This window comes from Triticum urartu, chromosome 4A, assembly GCF_056163025.1.
Source record: "Triticum urartu cultivar PI428250 chromosome 4A, HENAU_Tu73, whole genome shotgun sequence".
Taxonomy (NCBI): domain Eukaryota; kingdom Viridiplantae; phylum Streptophyta; class Magnoliopsida; order Poales; family Poaceae; genus Triticum; species Triticum urartu.
Genome location: NC_141876.1, coordinates 402,278,278 through 402,287,805, shown reverse-complemented (window position 1 = coordinate 402,287,805; position 9,528 = coordinate 402,278,278). Strand labels below are relative to the sequence as shown.

Below are 9,528 nucleotides of genomic sequence, written 5' to 3'. Positions count from 1 at the left end.
GGATCCGGGCTCCCATTCGGGACCTCGAGGTGTCCTTGCGTAGCTAGAGCTTTCATGAGACAGCGGTGGTCTCCCTTTAAAAAGGTATAAAAAACGGCTGGCTACATAATGCCATGAGACATGTCCGCCAGATCACGAGAAGTGCATGGATAAATTCGGATACATATGAACCCATTTTGAAAAACACATTTTGCAATGTCAAAAAAATCTGAAAAAGGGTGCACGCGGACATCTTCATATTCCATGTGTGTGCAGAAAGTTTCACAGAAAAACAACTTTTTTTATAGCCTATGCAAAAAAGACAAAAATTTGTGACGTGAAACGCTATTTAGAAGCAGTAAAATTTGTTTTTTTATTGAGACAAAACAAAAATACTTCTTTACACAAAATTTTGTGCCGTGGACGTATCTTTGCCAACATGTATGCATATTTTTTAATAGAATTTTTCAACATTACAAAACACGTAAAAAGTACATTTTTGAAAAGCGGGTGCAGATGCCTCTGTGTGCAGATCGTCCACTCTCTGCCAGATCACCGACTAGTTTATTTTCAAATACCGATGGCATTTCTATCATCCCTACCTAATGCATACTGCACACATGTAAATGTTTCGGCAGCAAGTCTCAGGATCTCAGCAAATATTAACACATCGTGTACCAACGTCGGAACTTGCAAGTTCAGGGTCTCGACTACATGAAAGAAAGGACATGAATGAACAACAAACTGAGAGGCCCATCGTACTCTTCTTGAACGAGAGTTACCAGTTAAGAACACACCCATTCCACATTTTCCGTGACGCAAGAAAATGAACAAGAATGTGCAAAGATATCCACCGAGCTGTCAACCTTGTTAGTTGTGACCGACAAGTTTCTGACAAACCAAATATACTTCCCATCCACATAACTTTGATAAACAATCAATGTGCAGTAACTAAGAACAAAGAATTTGGGTCAAAAATTTAACGAAGAAAAGAATCAGCCTGCATCAATGACGTGTAAGGCACCAATTTTCAATTAAAGGTGCCACAACGCATCACCAACAATCCTGTCCCGTATTCTAGATGATGAGAGTGAACACTCCCTTTTACCTGAAGCCTCACCACTACACATCACCATTGCCTACCGCATTATCCTTCGACTTAAGGCTAATTTCTCTAACTGCAGAAAAACCACCCATCAAGCTCACTAATTTCAATGAACAGATGGTGTTGGATCTACCCTGTCAAAATTGATGGCTAATGACTTCTTTCCTGGTCTTTTCACTCCAAGTGCTTTGCCCTCTTGGTATATAGTACAGCAGTAGACGAAACAATCTACCGTCAGTCAAATCTTCTGGTTTCCAAAGTATGCTATGGACTTACATTGCACTCGTCCATGAATCGCTCATCTCGTGCCAGAAACCTCTTCCAGTACTTCCTGTAATTTGGTATACCCAATTCAAGCCAAGGTTTCATATTACCATTGTAGTGCAATGATGCAGAAGTTCGGATCACTTTTTCTTCAATTCCGTACTGATAGCCGAGCCCAGATAAAGTCAACCTCTCATCAAGAGGATATACAAGATTCTGGAAGGAAAGCAAGCTTATAGGTAAAGCTGCAGCTCGTAGTGAGGCCTCGTCATCATTGTTCCGAAACTGTAATAGAATAAGAGTAGAAGTGATAATAAGCTAATCACTTCATGCAAGATGGGCCCAAATCATGCATTTTTCAAATAGACTGAAACTAAAGAGTTTAAGATAGTATCACAAGTGCTCACTATATCAAGTATGGATGATGGTTGGAAATATTGGAATAAAACAAAATACAATGCATGCTTTAGAACTTGAAATAAAATCAGGCTGACAACAAACCAACCTTTTCCAGGAGTTGCAGGTAATTCTCTGTAACATTATACTCTCTCCATTTTTCCAAATTAATGACATTCAACCCAGACATCCATGCACATGACTGGGGATCGTACATTGCCTCGCCGAGAAGGTTTCTTAGTTGGCCCAGTCTCAGGCCACAAAACTTGACTGCGGCATTCACCTTATCTCCCATATCAAGATTCCACAAGAAAGAGAGATCACGTTGAACAATGACATCATCATCCAACACAATCACCTTCTTTAAATCTTTAAATATTTCCGGAATAAAGAAATGTGAGTGACTAAACACTGATAAATACTCCATTCTAGACTTCTCGGTAGGTCGCTCAAAGCTACTGATGAAAACACGGAATTCCTCGGGCATATACAACTGCTGCATGCTGAACTCTGGCAAATTCTCCAAAATAATATGCTCGTAGTTAATGACATTGACAGCTGATTCTCTGTAGGCATTTCTTGAAAACCAATGCTTCATTGCATAGAAATTTTGAGCATCGGTTAGTACATGAAAGACTACATTCCTGGTCTCCTGCAAAACACCAAAAGGAACATCAGCAATGCCAAACCCAGAAGATGTTCAATCAGCAAAAGAGTATAAGTTGCCTGCATACCTCAGAACTACTAACAGATGAGTTGATGACAACGGAAGCGGCAAGCACATTTTTGGATAATATAATGTAGTGCCTATGATCTGGAACATTAAACTTATGGACAGGAGAGTCATCTGAATCCAATGTAGTTGATTTAAAATATTCTACTGTCAACCTCATATTAAGGCAATGATGACTTTTGGGCATCGTGTGAACACCAAGGTTGTATAAGTAGGCACTCTGCTTCATATGAAAATGAGCTTCATCGTCCGTCATATGAAGTATCTGGCGAAGCTTTTTGTCAACATTGTTACAATCCACAGTGCACGATTTGGCTCTTGCTATTGCACGGTCCATCCTCTCTATCTTCTTTTTTATGCTGAAAGCACAGGTCAAGTGTCATTCAGTAACAAACAATAAAATGCACAGTCACGACTGATAGTACTTTCCCAGTCAACCATACCGGATACAAATTCAAGATGAACACTAAGAAAAAATATACATGTAAGATGTAACAAAGCATTTCAACCCCATGCAATGCATAAATGATCTGCTGTCATAATTTCAACATACAAGATGGAACCATGAAATGCTAAATGGGGCAAGAAGAATAACAAGCATGCCGAATAAATACTCACAAGGATGGTAGATCAGCATCAACAATGGATTCACTTAGAACCCTCTCATGTTCTTGGATATTCTGCTTCAATTCACGAGTCAGTGCCTCCTTTCCTTTAAGTTTGGCAATGCTTGGGTAGTAAGATCGAGCCACAAATAGCTGATCTTTTAGTTTTTTTACAATGGCATCTTTCATAACTTCTTTGTGTTCAATGGACCAGAGACAGTAACTCCCGAATTCAAGCTGACAAGCCTTAGCCTTCTCCAATTCATCAGCACTTGGGACCCTGGGACGTCTCATGTTGTTGTCACTGAAATCCTGGCATCAATATATTCTCCAAATCATCAGTACTTCTCTTAAAAGAGTAACAAAATTACAGCTTGGGCTCAAGTAAGAGAAAGTAAGTATATATTAATGGGAAAATGAAGTTATGCTTCAGAAGGTGAATCATGACTTGTGTACAAAGAGAAACAGCAAAACAAGAGCCATCATACTTTTCTGGGTGGAACTGGAACTGGTACTGGCTTCGCTTGTTCAATTTTTGGTGCGGGGAGAACTGCATACAGTGCCAATTAGTGGGTCAGCATGACCAACTGAAACATGAGTACATCATGAGAAGAGAATCAGGTAGAGAAGATGCACTACACACGCATACATTGCTTGACCTTAGAAAAAAAAGTATCATCACATCCTAGATAAACACACCAGCATTTGTTCAGAATTATGTGTTAATAGTTTATTTTAAGATATAGTGGCAAAAAGGCCTGCACTGGAAACAAGTAACAGCGAAGATGGTGAGGTGCTGAAGCAAATTGAGTAAAAGGCCAACTATTTTTCAGTGTCCAGGTAACTGGTTCCTACAACATTATAATATTTTTCCTGAAACATTTCAAAATGATGTATATCTAAAAGTTCACTTACATGAATGGAATTTGGTGCATAATTGATTATGGTATTCTCATATATTCAATTAAACTTTATGTAACAGTGTTGCAGCCACTACTAACCTTTAACTTTATGTTCAGTATCAATTTGGTGATGCAAGTCTATATTGCCCTCGGAATTCTTTCCGTGTGCATCCTGAAAGAAAAAGAGTAACACATCAAGGATTCAAATTATCCAAAGCTGTAACGGAAAACACTAGTAATCTATGCAAAAATAATAACAGAATGTATTAACTGATTCTACAACATATACTTTTCACAGCCTTCATAGTGCATAATCATGAAGAAAGAGACTAGGGTGGAGAGATTAAATATAGTACTTCTTTGATATATCACTTTGTTTGTCATCCCTGTGGGGTGGTTTGTAGCTGTTTGCTTGAATTATTTCTGTATGCGTTTTCCATATTGTCCTATTCGGTCGAAGAGAGGTGGCACAGAAGAAGACAATGGTGAGGAGTGCACCATGTTTCCTTAAGCTGACAAAAAAACACCATCCAACTCAATTTGGTCTGCTTCAAGTAACCCCATATACTTCAGTGATACAGTCAGTCGATAAAATTTTCTTTAATTTTTTTTATGTAAGAGCTTATGCACAATTTCCTTTTAGCATAGGCCTAAACTAGCTGGTATTTGGAAAAAATGCCTACTCCTGCTGGTAAGTCTGAAACATGCTGATAGACAGTATGAGGAAGAGTGGCAGAAATGACTAATGTGAGAGTAGAGCAAGCATGGCCTGTTAATTTTAAACGAACTTGTGGGCTCATGTTTTGGCCTACTGAACAAAAGTCAGGACCAAAGTTCTGAAGTGCTATTTCTCATGCTAGTGAACATCAAAGATTATGGGGTACTGTATCTTTTAGTTACAAGGCATGCTAGTAGGCATCACTAGTGTTATTAAGTTTCATGACATTAAAAGCGGAGAACAAACAGGGGCTAAAACCAAACACTAGAAGTGTCGAACAAAATACACATAGCTTTCGGTGGAATGATCTAGATGCGGTTATATGAGTTCATCACTGTCAGTACATAAGAAAAAAAATGCAAAGCCACTAACCTCTGACTCTGCGTTCACATCTCTACCACCCTGCCGCGGCACTTCATGTACAATCCTGTCTCTTTCTACCACTAAGCGATCGAATGAAGGCAAAGCAACCTCCTAAATGCAGCACAAATGAACACGTGGTAGCAGGAATCAGTCATACTATCCCAACCCATGACCATTTTCATAAAAAGCAGTCCATGAAAACTTGGACAAACGTCCGCATATAATTTTAATTTTTGTTAGAAAAAAAAAGAGAAAGTTACCTGTTGGGGGCGCTCATCCGTCACATACACTGCAGCAAACAACCAAACCAATCAGAAAATTGGCTCAAGTAAGAAGGACAAAAACACCAGAATCCAGCACTAAACGACAATTAACGAAACAACACTCCCGGAACAGATCCGCCGGGAATGGCGCGGATCCGATCGAGTAAGCCGCGGCGCCACCCGCATTACCAAAATCCGGGTGGGGACAAGAGGGACGGGAAGAACTCACCGGCGGGGAAGCGGTTGAAAAGGAAGGCGATCGGCACGAGCAGCGAGCAGAAGACGAGCGCCAGCACCGCCAGCCGCGGGCCCCTCCGCCTCTTCGCCGGCGGCGCAGTCGCCTTCATAACCTCCTCCCCCTTCCCAAGACCCTAATCTCCGCCGCCGCCGCCGCCGCCGCCGCGTGGCCCTCTACTAATCATACCACCACCGCCACCGCCGCGACGGGGCAGGGCAGCGGCGCGCAGATGAATGCCTCCCGATTGGGGCAATGGCACGGGAACCCCAGTGGCGCCGGGCCCGATCGGTGCGTGGCGATTTGGGAGCCGCGTCGCCGGACGCTCGGATTGGTTAGTGTGCGCGAGAAGACAGGGCAGGGAGCGGAGGACGTCGCGGCGCAGGGAGAAAGAGAAAGAGAAAGAGAAAGAGGATTGTAGTATTGTTTCTTCTTGTTTGGATTTGGGATTCGGAGGACAAGGGGAGAAGTGTGCGAGGGGTGTCAAGGAATAATGGCCCTTTTGCCTCGCCTGCGTCTCGTTTTCAACCCTTTCCTTTTATTTGGGGTTTTCTGCCTCGTAGAGGAGAGGTTTTATTTGAAGTTTTAACAAAATTCGACTTGCTATGCTGTTTATTACTTCTTCCGTCCTAATATTAATTGACGTCTAGATACATCCAACTCGGCCTTAATTAATATAGAATGAAAGGAATAAAATTTACCGTATTGTGATGAATATCAGTGGTGCTGCGAACAATCTACCATGACAGCTCACCCTTGCAGCACTTCAAACTAGTTTCATCATCTTCCTTTTGATAAAGAAATTTAAAACTCTTTGGGTGCATGTCGTTTCCGATGAGAGACATGCAACATGGAGAACTCTAGTCGCGCCGCCAGTGACCCCAGACCCTCGCATCTCCGCTGCCAGAGGGAACACCGACGAAAGCCATGCGCGCCTATGGAAGGTGGTGGTGAGGCATTTCGCCTTGTGATGTTAATGCGAGCGCGCCATGGCTGCCAGATGGTGTGGGGGCAAGATCACCTCCAGGAGCGACGACCCCTCTCGACCGCAGGGGTTTCTCCTCGTCTCCGGCGTTGCCTCCCGCCTCTATGGTGACAGCTATGGGAAGACGGCTTTAAAGGGATTCTGATGGTTCTTTTCCCGGCGCGTCGACATGGTGGCACGTCGGGCGTGAGAGGCCTCGCAATGGGCTACTTGTCGGTGCAGCTCCAGCCCTAGTGGCCTTGGACATGCATCCTCGAGCATCCTTTGTCTGCGTTGTTCCGGCCTTAGTGATACGGTAGTTGCATACCCTCCAGCTTATTGGTCTCACTGGTTTTCTAGCGGCTTCTGCCCCGACAATCCAAATCCACATCTCTCTGGTTCTTGGCTCCTCATGGTCGCTTGCCATTGTCAGACCCCTTGCGTCGACTGTCCATGCCTTGTTGTCTCTCCCACCCCACCCACCTCCATGCCTCGTCCTTCTGACAGATCCAAAGCTCGTGTGTCCGTGACGTTCGGTGCCATTATTTGGCGGCGGTGTGACGCCCAGATAGTTACGCTACAGTAACCCTCCGTGCCACGTCACCACGATTACCGTTATTAATCTTGCGATGGTTCAAATCCCGTTTAAAATTCAAATTTAAAATCAAGTCAAAACAATTAAAGTTTTCAAAAGTCAAAACTAAAATGTTCTTAATGTGACAAATAAATCATGGATAATATTGGTGGGAAACAACATTTTTATAAAATGATTAAATACCCTAAGTGATTAAAACAGCGGCAAAAACAATTAATTATACTCCTATTGTATTTTATAAAATACTAAACTATTTTAGCTAGGTGCCAAAGTTGTTGTGGCAGTGGTATAGTTAATGTTACTAGGTTAGATGCTAATTGAATATTTTACAAAACTAAAACAATTTGGGAAATAAAATTTAAACAGAAAAGAAAAGGGAAATGAATAAAAACAAAAAAACTTTAAAAAAAAAGAAAAAGACCAAACCCTCCCTCGGGACCAACCGGCCCAGCTGGCCACTGGGCTAGCCAGGCCGGCCCACCTATTGGCCTACTTAGGCCACGCTGCTCCCAGCCAAACCCTAACCAACCACGATCCCCGCCTCATTCTCGTCTCCCACACCGCCGCCACCCCACGCAACACACGCGCGCGCACGCACACGCACGCCTCGTGCCTGGGGGAGGGGCGCCCCTGCTCGATCCCCTCCTCCCACACGGCCGCGCCCAACGCAAGTCGCCGCGCCGCTAAGGCCACCGCCAGCCGGGCTCGGCGTCGCCCCTCAGGGACTCCTTTGTGCCCCCTTCTCTCCCTCGTGCGGCGCCCGCCTGACGCCGCGGCCTCGCCTCATCACCGACCCCGACACCGTCACACCTCGCCGGCGCCTCGACGCCCACCGCTGCTGCCGCCCGTCTTCGTCCTCCTCCACGACCGGAGCTCCTACGCCTCGTCGGACGCTGTCGTCCTCTTTGTCGTCAGACCTCCCCGAGCCCTCCCCGAGCTCACTCTCGCACACCTGCAGGGCCCAGTGAGCCACCACCCCTCCCCTTCTCCTCTGCCCTCTCATAGCGTCTCTCCCCATCGCCGCTCACCGTCTGAACGCGCCCCGACCGCGGTCACCCCGCGCTGGCCGCGCCCAGCGTGCGTACCCGGCCACGCGACCCGCGCGCCGGCGCCTCGGCAGCTCCACCCGCCGCAGCCGCTCACGTCGCTGCTCCCCTCCATCGCCCCTTGATACGACCATGACTACAGCTAATGGTGTTGTTGTTCAGACATCGTCGCTTAATAATGCATCACAGGTCAAAAATAATTATGTGCCAAAAATACTTCAATTTTGTATTGATAGTAAAGAAGTTGAGGCTTTTGCTACGACAACGGATAAAAATGCAACTAGGAAATCTGAGATAGGTTCTCTTCAGCCGGAAGATGAATACTAAGATAAAGAAAGAGAAAAGGAACTGCATATGATCATGCATGCACCCGATCGTATATGTGTACGTGATTTCTTTGGTAGTTTTGATGGACTTGCAAAGAGATTAGCACATTGGGAGTTTGATGTCCACGGTCCAGTCCTAGATGCGTGTCATACAAAGAAATCAAGGTACCAGGTGGACTACTACTTTAGTAGAGATCGGCCACCAGATTGTTTCAAGTCCAGGCGGTGTGCACCACGTGACGTGCTCTCCTTGTGAGCCTGCGGATGGGGACCACCAGCAGATAATTATGTCAAGTTAGTGCACCTATATTATGTCAAGTTTTGTTTAGGAAATAAAAACAGCCGAGATGTAAACGGCAAAGTCTTTAGAGTTCTAGAGTTATCTTTAGGCAAGTCTTTGGAGTTATTTTATTTAAATTTTAGCCATGAGAGTAGAGATAGGATTTCCTTCCTTGCTTATCAAGTTGTTTAGATAGTTCGGCTGATATAAAATCCAAGGTACGCCCATGTAAACAGTAGGTTATTTTTGTATGAAATAGACACGATGTGTTTTTCAGAGTAGACATCTGTATCAAGTTTTGACGGGATCTTTAGAAAATCTCGATGTTGCGATTTTTCTTCATAAAAATTGTTTTGCACGTGAGTACCTTCGTCGAGATTGGTTTTCTCATGCTGGGTTATAAGGTTCAAATCCTCTACTTCGTGTACATCGCGTGCGCAGACGAGAGGTTGTTACTGTTGGTGGTGGAGTGTCGTGAAAGGTCGGACCGCAACAACGGATCGGATCTCGCCAACGAGGTCCGGTCTACATCACCCCTGCTCCCCTGCAAGCACGCTGCCTTGCCTGCGCCCCGGCCTCGCCTCGTTCGCCCGCGGCGCCCCGCGCTCACCAGGGCGGCCACTGGCGGGGCCGCGCCCTGCCTCCCCCTCCTCGACGTGCTGCGAGCTGGCCGCCGGCGCCCCTCCATGCCCGGCCGCCCGTCGCTGCTTCCGGCGGCTCCGGCGAGCCACCCTGCGCATCGCTGCCCTGGCCG

General features: G+C 45.3%; 1 protein-coding gene across 1 annotated transcript; it reads right to left on the bottom strand.

Annotated features, from left to right (window-relative positions):
- Nucleotides 1-885: 885 nt before the first annotated feature.
- GAUT7 (galacturonosyltransferase 7) lies at nucleotides 886-6,073 on the bottom strand. Its single transcript, XM_048715053.2, has 9 exons — nucleotides 5,558-6,073; nucleotides 5,326-5,354; nucleotides 5,075-5,176; nucleotides 4,084-4,156; nucleotides 3,571-3,632; nucleotides 3,096-3,394; nucleotides 2,479-2,836; nucleotides 1,854-2,396; nucleotides 886-1,633 (listed from the first exon to the last, which is right to left on the bottom strand). Exons 1-9 carry the CDS (start codon nucleotides 5,673-5,675, stop codon nucleotides 1,349-1,351), a joined length of 1,869 nt encoding a protein of 622 aa, XP_048571010.1. The 5' UTR covers nucleotides 5,676-6,073; the 3' UTR covers nucleotides 886-1,348.
- Between the last annotated feature and the right edge of the window lie 3,455 nt (nucleotides 6,074-9,528).

Bases quoted from the DNA above. Each gene is read 5' to 3' on its own strand.
- GAUT7 (XM_048715053.2), bottom strand. From the start codon at position 5,675: ATGAAGGCGACTGCGCCGCCGGCGAAGAGGCGGAGGGGCCCGCGGCTG. The intron at 3,395-3,570 runs GTATGATGGCTC...TATTGATGCCAG, and splicing joins TTCCAGTTCCACCCAGAAAA to GATTTCAGTGACAACAACAT. The intron at 1,634-1,853 runs GTTGGTTTGTTG...ATTCTATTACAG, and splicing joins ACCTGCAACTCCTGGAAAAG to TTTCGGAACAATGATGACGA.